Source organism: Petaurus breviceps, unplaced genomic scaffold (assembly GCF_028583685.1).
Source record: "Petaurus breviceps papuanus isolate PSGF00001 unplaced genomic scaffold, PetGlider_PUasm1.0 189, whole genome shotgun sequence".
Classification (NCBI taxonomy): Eukaryota; Metazoa; Chordata; class Mammalia; order Diprotodontia; family Petauridae; genus Petaurus; species Petaurus breviceps.
The window spans coordinates 34,313,406-34,332,394 of NW_027185809.1; the positions used below are offsets into that span (position 1 = coordinate 34,313,406).

General features: G+C 39.0%; 1 protein-coding gene across 6 annotated transcripts in view; it reads left to right on the forward strand.

Moving 5' to 3' along the window:
• The window catches only part of AP5M1 (adaptor related protein complex 5 subunit mu 1), a 53,013-nt gene that overhangs the window by 16,510 nt on the left and 17,514 nt on the right, over positions 1–18,989 (forward strand). For 4 of the 6 annotated variants that reach the window (XM_069092268.1, XM_069092264.1, XM_069092269.1 and 1 more), the window contains 3 exons: positions 16,702–16,841; positions 18,556–18,641; positions 18,736–18,854. In XM_069092268.1, the coding sequence (XP_068948369.1) occupies positions 16,702–16,841; positions 18,556–18,641; positions 18,736–18,854 (345 nt within the window). The remainder of the gene's footprint in view (positions 1–16,701; positions 16,842–18,555; positions 18,642–18,735; positions 18,855–18,989) is intronic. The other 2 variants (XM_069092267.1, XR_011169064.1) reach the window with 2 other exon arrangements.

The window sequence follows — 18,989 nt, forward strand, 5'->3', positions numbered from 1 at the left end:
TTCTCTTCATTGACTTTTTGAAATTTCTTTTCCATCTGGCCAGTTTGGCTTTTTAAGGCATTTTTCTCCTCATTGGCTTTTTGGGCCATTTTGCTATTTGAGTTAGTTTCTTTTTTTTTTTTTAATTATTTTTTTATTAATTTGTTTGTTTCCTTTTAGTTTACAGGATTCAATTCCACAATTCCTTGAGTTTCATGTTTTGTCCCCTTCCCTCCCCTCCCCCCCCCCCCCCATGGCAGCTTATAGTCAAGTATAGGATCTATAAATACTTTCACATTACACATTAGTCAGGTTATAAGGACGGATTGTACCAGCTGGAATGAAAAATGGTAAAGAGGACATAAAACCAAATAAGAGAAGAAAAAAGATCATGTATTTTACTTCCACCTGGATATAAACTTAGTTCTTTCTAGTTCTTTCTCTGGATGCACATATTTCTCTCCATCATGAGTCTTTTGGGATTGACCTATATCACTGCATTGCTGAGAAGAGTCCAGTCTATCAAAGTTGGTCATCACACATACATTGTGTCTGTGTACAAATTTCTCCTGGTTCTACTCTTCTCACTCAGCATCAGTTCTTTTAAGCCTTTCCAGGTAAATATGAAGACCGTCTGCTCCTCATTTCTTATAGCACAATAGTATTCCATAACATGCATATAGCACAACTTGTTCAGCCATTCCCCAATTGATGGGCAACCCCTTAATTTCCAATTCTTTGCTACCACAAAAAGAGCTGCTATAAATATTTTTGTACATACAGGTCTTTCTCTCATTTCTATGATCTCTTTGGGATGTAACCCTAGGAGTGGTATTGCTGGATCGAAGGGTATGAAAGTATTTATAGCCCTTTGGGCATAATTCCAGATTGCTCTCCAGAAAGTCTGGATCAGTTCACAACTCCATTTATTCCTATACTTTCTAATGTTTTTAATAGGAATTGATGTTGTATTTTGTCAAAAGCCTTTTCTGCATCTATTGAGATGATTATGTGGTTTCTGCTAGCTTTATTGTTGATATGATCAATTATACTGATGGTTTTCCTAATATTAAACCATCCTTGCATTCCTGGAATAAATCTTACCTGATCAAAGTGTATTATTCTTGAGATAAGTTGCTATAGTCTTTTTGCTAGTATTTTATTTAGAATTTTTGCGTCTATATTCATGAAGGAGATTGGTCTATAATTTTCTTTCTCTGTTTTTTCTCTTTCCGATTTAGGTATCAGTACCATATTTGTGTCATAAAAAGAATTTGGTAGGAGTCCTTCTTCACTAATTTTCCCAAATAGTTTGTAGAGTATTGGAATCAATTGTTCTTTAAATGTTTGATAGAATTCACTAGTGAATCCATCTGGCCCTGGAGATTTTTTCCTAGGGAGTTGACTGATGGCCCATTCAATTTCTTTTTCTGAGATGGGATTATTTAAGTAATTTACTTCCTCTTCAGTTAATCTGGGCAACTTGTATGTTTGTAAATATTCATCCATTTCCCTAAGATTGTCAAATTTATGTGCATACAATTGGGAAAAATAATTCCTAATTATTGTTTTGATTTCCTCTTCATTGGAGGTAGATTCACCCTTTTCATTTTTGATACTCATAATTTGGTTTTCTTTTTTTTATCATATTGACTAAGGGTCTATCAATTTTGTTGGTTTTTTCATAAAACCAGCTCTTGGTTTTATTTATTAATTCAATAGTTTTCTTAATTTCAATTTTATTAATCTCTCCTTTTGTCTTCAATATTTCTAATTTAGTATTTAATTGGGGATTTTGAATTTGTTCTTTTTCTAGGTTTTTTAATTGCATGCCCAATTCGTTGAGCTCCCTTTTCTCTAATTTAATCACGTACACCCTCAGGGATATAAAACTTCCCCTAAGAACTGCCTGTAATGCATCCCCCAGATGTATGTTGTCTCATTATTATCATTCTCTTGAATGAAATTACTGATTGTTTCTATATTTTCTTGTTTGACCCACTCATTCTTTAGGATTAAATTGTTTAATTTCCAATTAGTTTTTAGTCTGTCTTTCCCTGGCCCTTTATTTCATATAATTTTTATTGCATCATGATCTGAGAAGGATGCATTTCATATTCCTGCCTTACTGCATAGAATTGTGAGGTTTTTATGCCCTAGAACATGATCAATTTTTGAGTGTGTGCCATGAACCACTGAGAAGAAAGTATATTCCTTTTTATCCCCATTCAGTTTTCTCCAGAGATCTATCATACCTGTCTTCTTTAAAGTCCTGTTCACCTCCTTAACTTCTTTCTTGTTTATTTTGAGGTTGGATTTATCAAGTTCAGAGAGGGGGAGATTAAGGTCTCCCACTAGTATAGTTTTGGTATCTATTTCTTCCTCTAATTCCTTTACCTTCTCTAGGAATTTGGATGCTATACCACTTGGTGCATATATGTTAAGTAATGATATTGCTTCATTCTCGATGGTGCCTTTTAACAGGATATAGTTTCCTTCCTTATCTCTTTTAATTAGGTCAATTTTTGCTTTTGCTTTATCTGAGATAAGGATTGCTACCCCTGCTTTTTTTACTTTAGCTGAGGCATGATATATTTAATTCCAATCTTTTACCTTTACCTTGTGTGTATCCCTCTGTTTCAGGTGTGTTTCTTGTAAAAAGCATATTGTAGGTTTATGATTTCTAATCCATTCTGCTATCCATCTCTGTTTTATGGGAGAGTTCATTCCATTCACATTTACAGTTATGATTGTTATCTGTTTCTTTCCCTCCATCCTATTTCTGCCCCTGTTAATGTTCATATTTTCCCTCCCTTCTCCCTTCCCCCCTTAATAGTTTTCCTTTTGACCACCACCTCCCTCAGTGTCCCCTTTTCATTCCCCCTCCCTTTTCCTACCCTTTCCCCTTATTACTTCCCTCTCTACAAACCACTCCCACCCCCCTTTCATAACCCTTTCCCCCTCCTACTGCGTGTAGGATATTTTTATACTTAATGAAGTATCCTATTTCTACTTCGCAACAAGAGTGACAGGAACAAATATTATATGAAGCTCCTCTCCCTCCCCTCTTTCCCTCTAAAATGATACTTTTTTGTGTTTCTTCTCCATAGAGTCCTATGCTTAACTGGTTGTTATTCCCTCCTTGTATCAGAACCAATGAGGGAAAAACTCATATGCTTCCCAACTCCCTCCCTTTTTTTTCCTCTGCTGTACAGTTTTTATGCCTCTATGTGCAGCATAATTTACCCTTTTCCACTTCAACCATTCCCTTTCTTCCATTTCAGTCCCTTTGTGGCCCTTAATAAGATTTTTTTAAATCATCATTTTGTGTATTTTATAGTCACACCCTCTACTTGTCTATAACCAGTTTGCTCTTATCAAGTAGCAGTGTGTGTGTGTTCTCCTTGTTTACATTTCTAAGTCACTGTTGCATCTCATAATTGGAGATTGAATTTTCCATTGAGTTCTGGCTTTTTTATCAAGAAGGTCTGGAACTCTGTTATATCATTGAATGACCATCTCTTTGCCTGGAAGAATATGCTCAGTCTCGCTGGGTATGTGATCATTGGTTGTAACCTCAGCTCTTTTGCCTTCTGGAAAATTGTATTCCACTGCCTCCAATCTTTCAGTGTAGAGGCTGCCAAATCCTGTGCAATCCTCACTGTGGACCCTCGATATTTGAATCGTTTCTTTCTGGCCGCTTGAAGTATTTCGAGGACTTTTCAGTTTGGGATCTCTTTCAGCAGGTGTCTGGTGGATTCTCTCAGTTTCTATTTTACCCTCAGGTTCTAGTATCTCAGGGCAGTTTTCGTTAACAAGCTCTTGTTCAATGTTGTCCAGGCTCATTTTTTCATCATAATTTTCTGGTAGGTCTATGATTCTCAGATTATCTCTCCTGGATCTGTTTTGCGGGTCACTTATTTTTTCTTTGAGGTATTTTACCTCTTTTTCTAATTTTTCATTCTTGTTGTTTTCTTGATTAATGGTTACTCATAGAGTTATTTGTTTCCATTTGGTTAATTCTAGTTTTTAGCAAGTCATTTTCCTTGGTTAATTTTTGAAGCTCCTTTTCCATATCATACACTTTTCTTTTTAGAGAGATGTTTTCTTCATTATAATGTTTTTCTAATTCTGCTATTTTGGTTTTGAGAGAATTATTCATTTTGTCTTCTATCTCTATCATTTTGTTTCCAAAGTTCCTTTTGCTCTCATCTAGGAGAGCTTTCTGTGCTCGGGACCCATTCCCTGTTGAAGTTTCAGCTTTGGGTGTGGGTCCACATTGTCTCCCTCTGAGGATAGTAGGACTCCAGAGTCTTTGTCCTTGTAGTCTGCTTTGTACCCATTTTGAGGCAGGGTCCTAGCCATGCCCTTCCTCTAGGATCCCAAGCCTTTACTGTAGAGGGTTTTGCCCTGGGGCAAGAGTTACTATGATTTCAGGGTCAGAGGGGGGGTTTGGAGCAAGTGAGCTTCACTCTGTCATCCTAGTCTTTGGAGGTCCTGAAAGGGGCTTTTTAAAAAAAATTCTGGGCTATGAAGTGGTAGCCCCAGGAGTGTTTGCTGTCCAGGACAGGGGCCCCTGTATTTGCTTCTTACCTTGCTCTTTCCAGTCCCAGCCCTTTGGTGATAGGCCTGGTAGTGGACCTTGTGGTTGGTGGGAAGACTTGCCCTCCGTTAGTTTCTTTTTAAGGTGTTATTTTCTTCAGTATTTTGGGGGTCTCCTTTAGCAGGCTGTTGACTTGCTTTTCATGATTTTCTTGAATCATTCCCATTTCTCTTCCCAATTTTCCTCCCCTTCTCTTTCTTGAGTTTCAAAATCCTTCTTGAGCTCCTCCGTGGCCTGTAATCAGTTCATATTGTTTTTGGAAGCTTTGGATGCAAGAGTTTTGATTTCATTGTCTTCTTCTGATTCCATGATTTGATTCTTTTTGTCCCCCAAAAAGGGATTCTATGGTCTGATTGTGCTTCCTCTGTTTGCTCATCTTGCCAGCCAATTACTTGACTTTTGAGCTCTTTGCCACTCTGCTTCCAGAGTGGAGAGAGCTTTGTCCCAAATCACTGGGGTTTTCACAGATGTCAAAGCTGTAAGGAGGGTGCCCTATCTACAGACACCCTAAGTTCTGGCACACTGGCCACACACCCTAGAACCACCACCCAAGACTATTTTCCAGATCCATGCTGGTCAAAGCAAGAGCAGTTACCTTCTGAATCGTCACTTGCTCCCCCTACAGTCTGCAGTCCAGAAGTTCCGGAAGCAGCCATGCGGCCGCAGCTGCAGCCACTGCACCTTCACCACCTCTGCCATTGTGGGGGCAGGGACCAGACCATGCTCTTTTGTCACCAGCTTCCAAACAGAATTCCCCTAAGACCTTTTACTTTCTCTTTGGCATTTATGGTTGAAAAGTCTGGAAACTGCCATAGCTGCCAATGATTCACTCTCCTGAACTCTGCTCTGGTCAGTCTGGGCCGCAGGTCTCAGACTTGCACGGCTCACGTGGTACTGCGCTTGGCTCCCAGCTTGGTGCAATAGACCCTTCCTTTTGGCCTGCCAGCCTGCCTTCAGTGGGAGATTTGTTTCTCTCTGTCACTTTGTGGGTTCTGTAGCTCTAAAATTTGTTTAGAGTCATATTGGAGGTGGTTGGAGTGGGAGCTCACGCCAAGTTCCTGCCTCTACTCTGCCATCTTGGCTCTCCTCCCAGATCTTTTCCTTTTCTAGTTTTTTTTTTTTCAGTTGAATGCCCAATTAATTGTTATGCTTTTCCTCTATTTTATTGATGTGAGCAATTAGAGATATAAAATTTCCCATAACTACTGCTTTGACTGCATCCCCTAAATTTTGGTATGTTGTCTTGTTATTTTCTTTAATGAAATTATGGATTATTTCTATGATTTGTTCTTTGCCCTACTTGTTTTTTTAGGATTAGATTATTTAATTTCTAATTAAATTTTAATCCTTCTTTCCATTGTTCATTTTTTTTGTTGTTGTTGGGTCTTTTTTTTTTTTTGCATTTTGGAGGAGGAAGGTAGGGCAATTGGGGTTAAGTGACTGGCCCAAGGTCACATGGCTAGTTGTAGCAGCAAGCACCCCAAGCGTCCTCAGGGTTTGCAGCTACCACAGGTTCTTGGATCTGCTTTGTTAAAGGAAAGCAACTCAAAATGGGTTAACAAGCTTACTTTAATCAGTCAGACATATATCGTTTACCTTGTTCAGGAGAAAAGGTCAGCACCCTGAACCTCAAAGTATACAGGCATAATTATCAAGACAGAAACATCAAGTAGACAGATTTCCAAACTGTCCAACCATTACATCCATACCCAGTCAACATCTGGGTTTCCACATTCTGGGTTTTTCAAAGCTGGGGGACTCTCAACAACGGCTTTCCAGAATTCAGATCAAATCACAGAACACTTCACAAAGTGAGTCCCAAAACAAAGCTACACATCAGGGCTTATATAGCCTTCTCCTGGCTCAGAGAATGTAACAACCTTATTGACTCACTGGCCAATCAAGAAGTATCTACTGAAAAACAAGCCTCCCACCCCAGGCTTCAGGTGCACATTAGCCTAGGGGCAGGGAAGATCTTTAAAATTTACATTTCCATTACACTAGTGTGTCAAGTGTCTGAGGTCGGATTTGAACTCAGGTCCTCCTGACTCCAGGGCCGGTGCTCTATTCACTGTGCCACCTAGCCTCCCCCGCATTGTTCATTTTAGAATGTAATTTTCATTGCATTATGATCTAAAAGAGATAAATTTGCTTATTTCTGCTTTTCTGCATTTGGTTGTAAGGCTTTTAATGATCTAACTTATGCTCAGTTTTTATGTAGGTGCCATATAATGTTGAGAAAAAGGTATGTTCCTTTCTATCCCCATTCAGTTTTCTCCCTTCTTTCTTGTTTATTTTTTGGTTGATTTATCTGGTTCTGAGAGGGGAAAGTTGAGGTCACCCACTAGTATACTTTTATTATCTAATTCTTCCTGTAACTTGCTCGGCTTCTCCTCCAAAAATTTAGATGCTATACCACTTTGTGTATATATGTTTAGTGTTGATATGACTTAATTGTCTATGGTACCTTTCAGTAAGATATAGTTTCTTTCTTTATCTCTTTTAATTAGATCTATTTTTGCTTTTGCTTTGTCTGAGATCATTCTTGTTATCCCTGCTTTCTGTTCTGCTCTAACCCCTTACCTTTACCCTGTGTGTGTCTCTCTTCAAATATATTTCTTATAAACACTATGTTGTAGGATTCTGCTTTTTTAATCTATAAATAAATAAATCTGTAATTATTTAATCTATTCTACTTCTAATCTATTCTACTAATCTGCTTCCATTTTATCACTGAGTTCATCCTATTCACATTTATAGTTATGATAACTAATTGTGTATTTTCCTCCATGCTATTTTTCTCTGGTTTATCCCTCTGTCTCTCACCACTCACACTTTCCTTCCTCACAAACATTTTGCTTCTGATTACTGCCTTCCCCAATCTTCTAACCTCCCTTTTATCAGCCCCCCACCCCCCTTCTATTATCTCTGTCCCTTTTTACTTTTGTATAGGGTAAGACTGATTTCTGTGTCCAACTGAATGTGTATGTTATTCCTTCTTTGAGCCAATTTTGAATAGAGTAAGGTTTAAGTTTTGCCCACCACCCTGCTGTATTGCCCTCCATTATAATACATTTTTCATGCGTCTTTTATATGGTATAATTTATCCCTGGTCCTATTTGAAAACAAAGGACACGAATCCAGGGGCGGAGCCAAGATGGCAGAGTAGAAGCACGACCTTCCAGCGGCTCGGGCTTCCACCTTCCCCAATCCATGTAAAAAGGGCACTCTAAACAAAATTTGTAGCTGCAGAACCCACAAAATGACACAGAGAATCTAACCTCCCGTTGAGGACAGGCCAGCAGGAATCCAGCGCAGCGTTCTGGGAGCCAAGCCCAACCCCAAGCCGAGGCTTTAGCCCCAGAGCGGGCCTGACCAGCACCCGGCCAGAGGGACTCTAGATCAGCAGCAGCTGTGGCCGTTTCCAGATTTATCAACACACAGATGTGAAGGACAAAAGTGAGAGGTCAGTGTAGTCTGGACTTTGGGACCAGTAAGTGGGAGTGCATGGCTTTTACCCCCGGGGCGAGAAGCTGCTGAGCCAGCCAGGGCCACGTGGCAGCTTCAGCTCCTGGCCTACAGAGTGTAGGGGGACCAAGCACCAGTCTGAGGGGTAATCGCTATTGCTTTAACCTGCTTGGATCTGTATTGCAGTCTAGGGTGGAGGTCCTGGGGTGTGCAACCAGCTTGCCAGAGTGTGTGGAGACCTCAGAGAGGGCACCCATGTAATACCTCTAGCAACTGAGAAAACCCCAGCATTTGGGATGAAAGCTCCCCTGTCTGGTGTCAGAGTCCTACTGTGGCAAAAAGCCCAGGGGTCTAGTGACTGAGGGGAGACATGACCAGGCAAAGGAAACAAAGCAGAAAGAAGATTCCAACATTACATTCCTATTTTAGGGACAAAAAGGATCAAAGCATGGAACAGGAGGAAGACAGTGAAGTCAGAACTCCTGCACCAAAAGCTTCAAAGGAAAATACAAGCTGGTTACAGGCCATAGAGGACCTTAAGAAGCAGATAAGAGAAGTGGAGGAAAAATTGGGAAGAGAAATGAGAACAATGCAAGAAAATTATGAAATGAGAGTCAATAGCCTGACTGAGGAAAATAACACTTTAAAAAACAGACTGGCTCAAATGGCAAAAGAGGCTCAAAAAGGCAATGAGGAGAAGAATGCCTTAAAAAGCTGAATTTGCCAGATGGAAAAAGAATCTCAAAAGCTCACTGAGGAGAATCATGGCTTCAGAATTAGACTGGAGCAAATGGAAGCTAATGACTTGATGAGAAATCAAGATGCTGTTAAACAGATCCAAACAAATGAAAGAATAGAAGGCAATGTGAAATATCTCATGGGAAAAACCACTGACCTGGAATATAGATCCAGGAGAGATAATTTAAAAATTATTGGACTACCTGAAAGCCATGATCAAAGTAAGAAACTAGAAATCATCCTCCAGAAAGTTCTCAAAGAAAACTTCCCTGATGTTTTAGAATCAGAGGGCAAAATCGAGGTTGAAAGAATCTACCGATCACCTGCTGAAAAAGATCCCAAAAAGAAAACTCCTAGGAATATTCTAGCCAGGTTTCGAAATTCCCAGATTAAGGAGAGAATATTACAAGCAGCCAGGAAGAAACAATTTGAATATTGTGGAAACACATTCAGAATAACCCAGGATCTGGCAGCTTCTACACTGAGGCATTGAAGGGCTTGGAATATGATATTCTGGAGGGCAAAGGAGCTGGGATTAAAACCAAGAGTCACCTACCCAGCAAAACTGAGTATCATGTTTCAGGGGAAAATATTGTCATTCAGTGTAATAGAGGACTTTGACGCATTCTTGCTGAAAAAACCAGAGTTGAACAGAAAATTTGACATTCAGATACAAGAAGCAAGAGAAGCATGAGAAGTTAAACAGGGAAAAGAAATCATAAGGAACTTATCAAAGTTGAACTATTTACATTCCTGCATGGAAAAACAACAATTGTAACTTATGAAACTTTTCTTAGTGGTAAAGGGAATAGTAATATATATATATGTATGTATGTATGTATGTATGTATGTATATGTGTGTGTCTATATATGAGGGTATATGGGCATATGAATACATATGTGAATGTGTGTATATATGTTTACAGGTATACATAGATAGAGGGCACAGGACCAATTTAACAGGAAGGGATGATACTTAAAAGGTGAAATTAAGAGGTGAGAGAAGAATATAATGAGAGGAGATGGGGAGAGACAGAATGGGGCCAATTATGTCATACAGAAGAGGCAAGGGGAAATGGTTACAATGGAGGGGAAGAATAGGAAGGCAAAAGGGAATGGGTCAACCTTATTCCTATTGAATTTGGCTTGAGGAGGCAATGAAATACATACTGAATAGGGTATCTCACCCTGTAGGAGAGTGGGGGGGGGAAGTGGGTGAGAGGGGAATGATAGAAGGGAGGGCAGGCTGGGGGGAGGGAATTTGGAAGCACCTACTTTTGAAAAGGGACAGGATCAAAGTAGACAATAGAACAAGTGGGAGGTGGGATAGGAGGGAGGGAAATATAGTCAGTCTTTTATAATATATCTACTATGTTATTGTTTTGCATTAGCTACACATGTACAACCTATACTGAACTGCTTATCTTCCCGGTAAGGGTGGGTGACAAGAGAGGAAGGGAATGAATCTGGAATCCTGTTTTAAAATCAAATATTCTATTATGTATATATGTGTGTGTGTGTATAAATATATGTATATTATTATCAATACTATTTTACATATAATTGGGAAATAAGATATACAGGCACGGGGGCATAGAGATCCACTGGAAAAGTCAAAACAGGTATGGGAGAAAATACGGGAGAGAGCAGATTGGAGGAGGGGATATCCTGTGGGACTGCTATTTTGGGGCAGTGGGTAGGGGAAAAACGGAGAGAAAATTTGTAACTCAAAATCTGGTGGAAATGATGTAAATCAGAAGTTAATAAAGCATTTGAAAAAAAAAAAGAAAACAAAGGACACACAATAATTTGCCCCATTCAGTCTCACTCCTCCTTTTTCCAGTGCAAACTTTCTTTCTCACCCCTTTATTTTTTGATTTGGAGTATCATTCCATCAGTCACCTTATGTATGCCTTTTGTCTACATATACTCCTTCTAATAAAGTTAAGAATTACAAATATTGTCTTTATAGAAATATAAACAGCTAAGCTTATTGAATTTATGTTTTTATCTTTTTTTTTTAACCTTTTTATGTTTCCCTTGAGTTTTGTATTTGGAGGTCAAATTCTTATTTAGCTCTGGTCTTTTAATTAGAAATGCTTGAAAGTCCTCTATTTAAATAACTGTCAATTTTTTTTCCCTGAAAAATTGTATTCGATTTTGCTGGGTTGCTGATTCGTGGTTGTAATCATAACTCCTTTGCCTTCTAGTATATCATATTGCAGTCCTTTCAGTTCTTTAATGTGGAAGCTGCAAATTCTATGTAATCCTAACTGTAGCTCCATGGTATTTTTCTTTTTCTTTCTTTCTGGTTTTTTTTTGGGCGGGGGACGGGGGGAAGGCTGCTTGCAATACTTTCTTCTTGATCTGTAAATTCTGGAATTTGGCTATAATATTCCTGGAAGTTTTCATTTTGGGATCTCTTTCAGGCAGTGATCAGTGGATTCTTTCTATTTCTATTTTGCCCTCTGGTACATTTGAGCAGTCTTCTTTAATAATTTCTTTTTTTTCCCAAATGCTTTATTAACTTCTGGTTTACTTCATTCATTTCTGCCAAATTTTGGGTCACAAATTTTCTCCCGGTTTTTCCCTTACCCACCTCCCCAAAATAGTGATCCCTCAAGATATCCCCTCTTCTTATTTCTGAATTACATGTAAAATAGTATTAATAATAGTATACATATACATATATATATATATATTCTTTTTTAAACATTTGGTTTTAAAACTTTGAATTCCAGATTCATTCCTTTCCTCTCTTGTCACACACCCTTACTGGGAAGATAAGCAATTCAATATAGGTTGTACATTTGTAGCTAATGCAAAACATTAACTTAGTAGATCAATTGTAGAAGACTGATTATATTTCTCTCCCTCCTATCCCATCTCTCATTTGGTCTATTCTGTAATTTGATCCTGTCCCTTTTCAATAGTGGGTGCTTCCAACTTCCCTCCCCCACAGCCTGCCCTACCTTCCAGCATCCCCTCTGTCATCCCCTTCCCCCCTACTCTCCTGTAGGGTGAAATATCCTATTTAGTGTATATCAGTCCCTCCCTGAGCCAAATTCAATGAGTATTAGGTTGACCCATTCCCTTATGCCTTCCTGTTCTTCCCCTCCATTGTACCCATTATCCATGCCTCTTCAATATGAGATAGTTTGCCCCATTCTGTCTCTTCCAATCTTCTCTCATTATATTCCTCTCTTACCTCTTAATTTCACCTTTTAAGTATCGTCCCGTCCTGTTAGATTGGTCCTGTGCCCTCTATCTATGTATACCTGTAAATATATATATATACACACACACACACACACATATATATATATATATATACACACACACATATATATATATATATATACACATTCACATATGCAATCATAAGCTTATATACCCTCTGGTAAAGACTATAAATATATATATTTCTGTTCCCTTCAACTGTTTTCATGCTGAGAAAAGTTTCATCAGTTACAATTATAGTTTTTCCATGTAGGAATGTAAATAGTTCAACTTTGATAAGTTCCTTATGATTTCTTTTCCCTGTTTACCTTCTCATGCTTCTCTTGCTTCTTGTATCTGAATGTCAAATTTTCTGTTCAACTCTGGTTTTTTCATCAAGAATGCTTGAAAGTCCTCTATTAGACTGAATGAACATATTTTCCCTTGAAACATGATACTCAGTTTGGCTGGGTAGGTGATTCTTGGTTTTAATCCCAGCTCCTTTGACCTCTGGAATATCATATTCCAAGCCCTCTGATCCCTCAGTATAGAAGCTGCCAGATCCTGGGTTATCCTGATTGTGTTTCCACAATATTCAAATTGTTTCTTCCTGGCTGCTTGTAATATTCTCTTCTTGATCTGGGAACTCCGGAACCTGGCTATAATATTATTAGGAGTTTTCTTTTGGGGATCTTTTTCAGGAGGTGAGCAGTGGATTCTTTCAACCTGTGTTTTGCCTTCTGTTTCTAAAACATCAGGGCAGTTTTCCTTGAGAATTTCTTGGAGGATGATTTCTAGGTTCTTTCTTTGATCATGGCTTTCAGGTAGTCCAATAATTTTTAAATTATCTCTCCTGGATCTATTTTCCAGGTCAGTGGTTTTTCCCATGAGATATTTCACATTGCCTTCTATTCTTTCATTTGTTTGGATCTGTTTAACAGCATCTTGATTTCTCATCAAGTCACTAGCTTCCATTTGCTCCATTCTAAATGTGAGGGAATGATTCTCCTCATTGAGCTTTTGAGATTCTTTTTCCATCTGGCAAATTTGGCTTATTAAGGCATTCCTCTCCTCATTGCCTTTTTGATCCTCTTTTGCCATTTGAATTAGTCTGTTTTTTAAGGTGTTATTTTCCGCAATCAGGCTGTTGGCTCTGTTTTCATAATTTTCTTGCATTGTTCTCATTTCTCTTCCCAATTTTTCCTCCACTTCTCTTATCTGCTTCTTAAGGTCTGCTATGGCCTGTAACCGACTCGTATTTTCCTTTGAAGCTTTTGGTGCAGGAGTTCTGACTTCACTCTCTTCGTCCTGTTCCATGCTTTGAACCTTTTTGTCCCCAAAATTGGAGTCTAATGTTCAATTTTTCTGTTTGCTTTGCTTCCTTTGCCTTATCATGTTGCCACTCAATTACTTGACTTTTGGGCTTTTTGCAATAGTAGGACTCTGCCACCAGCCATGTGAGCTTCCTTTCCAAATGCTGGGGTTTTTTTAGCTGCCAGAGTCATTAGTTGGGTGCCCTCTCTGAAGCCTCCACACACTCTGGCAAGCTAGTTGCACACCCCAGGACCTCCACCCTAGACTGCAATCCAGATCCAAGCAGGTTAAAGGAAGAGTAGTTACCCCTCAGACTGGTGCTTGGTCCCCTTACACTCTGCAGGCCAGGAGCTGAAGGTGCCATGTGGTGCCAGCTGAGCTGAGGCATCTCAGTGGCTTTTGTGACGCCCTCCTGACTACTGGTCCCAAAGCCCCAGTGCACTGACCTCTCACTTTGTCCTTCGCATCTATGTGTTGAAAATCCTGGAAATGGCTTCAGCTGCTGGTGATCTGGAGTCCCTCCAGCCGGTAGTTGGTCAGGCCCTCCCTGGGGCTCAAACCTCTGGCTCACGCAGGCCTGCGCTCAGCTCCCAGAGCGCTCTGCTGGCTGATTCCTGCCGGCCTGCCGTGCTGTCCTCAGTGGGAGGTTAGCTTCTCCGTGTCATTTTGTGGGTTCTGTAGCTCCAAAGTTTGTTCAGAGGCCCCTTTTACATGAATTGGGGAAGGTGGAAGCTGGAGCCACCCACGCCTTCTTTGATAATTTCTTGAAAGTTGTTGTATATGATACCTTTTTTTTTTTAATTATGACTTTCAGGTAGTCTATTAATCCTTAGGTTCTCTTCTGGATCTATTTTCTAACTCACTTGTTTTTCCATTGAGAAATTTCACATTTTCTTCTATTTTTTTACTTTTTAAATTTTCTTTTATTGTAACTTGATGTCTGATAGAGTCATTATTTTCCACTTGTTACATTGTAATTTTTAAGGAATTATTTTATTAAGTGAGTTCTTGTTCTTTCTTTTACATTCGGCCAATTCTATTTTTTAGGGGATTAATTTCCTCAGTAAATTTTTGTATATATTTTCCCATGTTATTGACTGTTATTTTTTCCATGATTCTCTTTCATTACTCTCATTTCTTTTGCCAATTTTTCTTCTACTTCTCTAGTTTCTTTTCAAAATTCTTTTTAAATTTTTCCAGGAATTCTTTTGGGGATTGAGACTAAATTACATTTTTCTTTGAGGCTTCACATGCAGCCATTTGACATTATTATCTTTTTCTAAGTTTATGCTTTGAGCCTCCATATCACCATAGTAACTTTCTGTAGTCGAGCTTTTACTTTTGTTTTTTGCTCATTTTTCTGCCTTTTTTTTTTTTGAGACTTGTTATTTCTGTGTGAGAGTTAGGCTCTGGTCCAACATTGTTCCAAGTTTTTTTGATGGGGCTCTGGGTGTAACTACTGGCTTTCACTGGGCTTCAGGGCTTAGTTGTTTGCTTCCTCTGGAGGATAGGCTTCCCTTCTACTGGGGGAATGGGGCCTCCCTGTTGACCTCCCCTGGATTGTGGGTTTATCTGGCCTACTCCAGGGATGGGGCTTTGCTGAGTTGCTGTGGTAACAGGGTCTTTCTGGCGGCTGGGTCTGGAAAAGGGATCTTGTTGCTGGTCTACCCGGATAGGGGTTCACTACTAGTAAGCAATGGGGTTAAGGCCTGGCTGTTGGCTGGTGCCGGGTTGGGTCCTTACTTGCTGCACAGACTGCTCACTTGCCTAGGGGGTTGCTGGTTTGCAGGCATCTGGAGCCTGGCTGATAGATTGCCCCAGGCTTGGAGCCTTACTACAGGCCACCCTGCTATGAGGTTCACTGATGCTGTTTTGGGGCCTTGCTCCCCTCCTATCCCAGTGAGACAGATCCTTCCATCAGTGCTGGTAAGCTGCTTACCTGCTCTTAGATGAATTTGCAGTTTTCTAGTTGTTTGGAGGGGAATTTGGGAGGCGTTCAGAGGGTTCCTTCCTCACTCCACCATGTTGGCACCAGAAATCTTTCTTTTTTTTTTTTTTACTAGAAGTCTTTTAACAAATATTCTGCATAAGATATTGTGTTATGTACTGAGGATAGGAAAAGAAATTTGTAAGATATGGACCCGTTGATGCAAGTCCATGCCTGTGAAATAACTCAGAGCAGATACCCTGTTCATCAATGTCATAGACATATTCAACACCTTCAACAAGGATAAACACAGCCTCAACATCAATTACTGCACTGATGGTAAATTATTTAATTTGAAAAGGCTAAAAGCCAAGAATAATGTGGAGGGAGAGTTAGTGGGTGATTTTTTTGTTCACAGATGATTGTGCATTCAATGCAGACTCTGAAGCTGAGATACCACAAAGTTTTGATCAATTCTTTACTGCTTCTGCTTAACACTTAACACCAAAAAAAAAAACCATGTTCACTATCCAGCAGCACATCATCCACACATTGAACCATCAGTCACAGCCAAAGGAGGAATTTTGATACTATGGATAAGTTCACTTGGCCATATGCTTTCCAGGGATGCCCACGTAGACAATGAGGTTGACTCTCACATTGCCAGAGCTACCTCAGTTTTGGGGAAGCTACAAAGGAAGAGGCATTAGGCTGCCTACCAGACTGAAGGTTTACAGAGCCATTGTGCTGATCTCATTGTTGTATGCCTGTGAAACCTGGTCAGTATACCAGCACTAAGCCAAGAAACTTAAATCATTTCCATTTGAATTGTCTTAGGAAGATTCTGAAGATCACCTGACAAGATAAGCTAGTGGACACTGAGTTCTTTTCCCCAGCTAAACTGCCAAACATTCAGATTCTTCTGTAGGGAGTGAAACTCTGAGGGACTGGCCACATTGTTCAAATGCTAAATATATGTTTGCCTAAGACTATTTTATGGAAAACTCACTCAAAGAAGGTGCTTGCATGGAGGTCAGAAAAAGTGATACAAGGACACTTTCAAGGTCTCTCTGAAGAACTTTGGAATTAATTGTGTGACATGGGTGATGCTGGCAAAGTACCACCCAGCATGGCATGCCCCCATCAAAGGAGGCCCCATACTCTTAGGAGCAAAGCAGAATTGTAGTACCTCAAAAGAAATATGAGATGGGCAAATCACATCTCCACTCTAAATGTTCACAACCTGTGGCAGAGCCTTCAAAGCTTGTATTGGTCTGATCAGCCACAGTTGGACATGCTTGACTCCAACATAGTGATATCATTTTGATCCTCTTCAAAAACAAAGGACAACCATGAACCATGACAATACTATAATTAATGGGTGGATTTTATCAATGAATATTTTACATCTAGTAGCTGAAAATTATTTAATTTTTGACATGTTTGTTTTTAGGTGCCTGTCCCACCAATTTTGGGATTTTACCAACTGAAAGAAGAAGATTCACAGTTAAAAATAAATATCCATTTAAAACTTCATGAAAGTGTGAAAAATTGCTTTGAGTACTGTGAAGCTCATATACCTTTTTATAACAGGTAGGAAAAATTTATTGACATCGTTTCTCCATTTTTGCAGAGTATTTCTTAAGGCTGGTAAGGATTTTATGCTAAGCTCATGATGTTGGTTCTTAAACTATAATTGTAAAATCACAGAATCACAGATTTTGAGAGTTGTAAGTGACTCTAGTAGCCCATCTAATCCAAACCATACCCAAAAGAAGCCCGTATTATTACATATCCAACCCAGTCTCTGAAGACCTCCAAAAAGAGGGAACCCACCACCTATCCAAGTTGCCCATTCCACTGTTAGACACCTCTGATTGACAGGAAGTTTGGCCTCCTTGCAAGTTCTACTCCTTGCTCCTAGTTCTACTCTCTGGGAACAAAAAAAATCAAATCCAGTTCCTCCTTCACAGAACATCCTTTAAAGGCCTTGAAGGGAGGGGAGCTCTTGTATCCTCCCATGTCTTCTCTTATGACTAAACGTCCTTACTTCCTTCAACTGATCTTCATATGTCATGAATTCAAAGCCCTTCGCCATCCTGACTGCCCTTCTTTGGAATCTCTCTAGTATATCAATGTCCCTGTAAACTGTGCCTCCTAGAAATAACCCAATAATCCAGTTGAGGTCTGACAAAGGCAGAGTATAGTGGGATTCTCACATCCCAATAACACTCAATGCTGCCAGCAATGTTAGTTTTAATAACAGGTGTGTCTCATGCTGACTTATATTGAGCTTGAGTCCACTAAGCTACCCAGATCTTTTTCAGAACAATTGCTCTATAATCATGTCTTCCACATCTGATGCTTGCAAAGTTGATCTTTTTGTACTCAAATGCAAGACTTTATATTTATCTCTATTGACTGTCATCTTGCTAGATTTAGTTCACTAGATCTAGATGTTCTAGACTTTTGAATCCTGATTTTCTGATCCAAATGTGTTATTTATCACTACCGATTTTGTGTCTTCAAATTTAATAGAAAGTATGCTTTTATCTAAGTCCCTGATAAAAATGACAAACAGCACAAAGTTATATTTTTAGCTTTAATTTTTTTATTGATTTTTTTTTTATTGTGGATGCCAGTTACTAGTAAAATATAAGCCATAGCAGACACCTGTTTCCAGAGAGTTCTCTTTCCTCTACTAATTACTCTATATCCTTATCTACATGTCTGGCCTTACTGTCAAATAACAATCTGGTGAGTTAAGCTGATTAGGTTTCAGGGTTACTTCCTCACTATTTTCTATTTTTAAATTGATTATGAAATGTCATTCTTCTCAAAATAACCTAAGTAGAGTCATATCATAGTTTTCATCATCCATATGTGTTTTTCTGATCATTCCTATATAATTAGGTTTTCCAGTTGTTTTTAGAATCAATGAAAGAATGGATGAAATATTTGGGAGACTGTGGATACTTTAATAATTTCAACAAGCTAACAATGATTTAGCCACCTACAGCTTACCATTAAAGCCCTAATGTCCATTCATAAGAGCATAGTCATCTAGTCTGATGCCATTATTTTAAAGATGAGGAAATCTATTCCCAATGTCACAAAGGTAGTGAGTGAACCAGAATTCAAAGTGAGGACCTCTAACTCAAAACCCAGGTTGGAAGGCAAACAAGTTAGTAATTTGAGCTTGAGTTGTCCTTATGTTAAGTATCAGTATCAAATTTTTTGGTTTATTTTTCTGTCAACTTTTGTAGCCTTATTTACATGATAACTTTTAAATACTTTGTATTTTCAGAGGTCCAATCACCCATTTGGAATACAAAGTTAGTTTTGGCCAGGTAGAAGTATTACAAGAGAAAAGCTTAATAATCTGGATTATAGGTGAGTTGCTTTTTTTTTTTTTCTTTTTCCTCTTTTATCTATTGCAGGTGCCTCTTAAAATGGAATTGTTGGTTGATAATATTTCTATTTTCAGGGCAAAAGTTCCCCAAGTCACTGGAAATTAATCTTTCTGGAACTGTGAATTTTAATACTACAGGTCATCAAAAGCAACCAGTTGACACTATTTGCATTGGGGGTACATCCTATGTAAAAGTAAGTTATTGAATATATTTGTGGGAGTAAGTTGCATTAAAAAACCTCTCCTCTGAACAAGAAAGACATAAAACAAAAAAGAAAAGCTAAGAAATTGAAAGCAAAGAGCTTATCAGACAGCACAATTAGCTATGA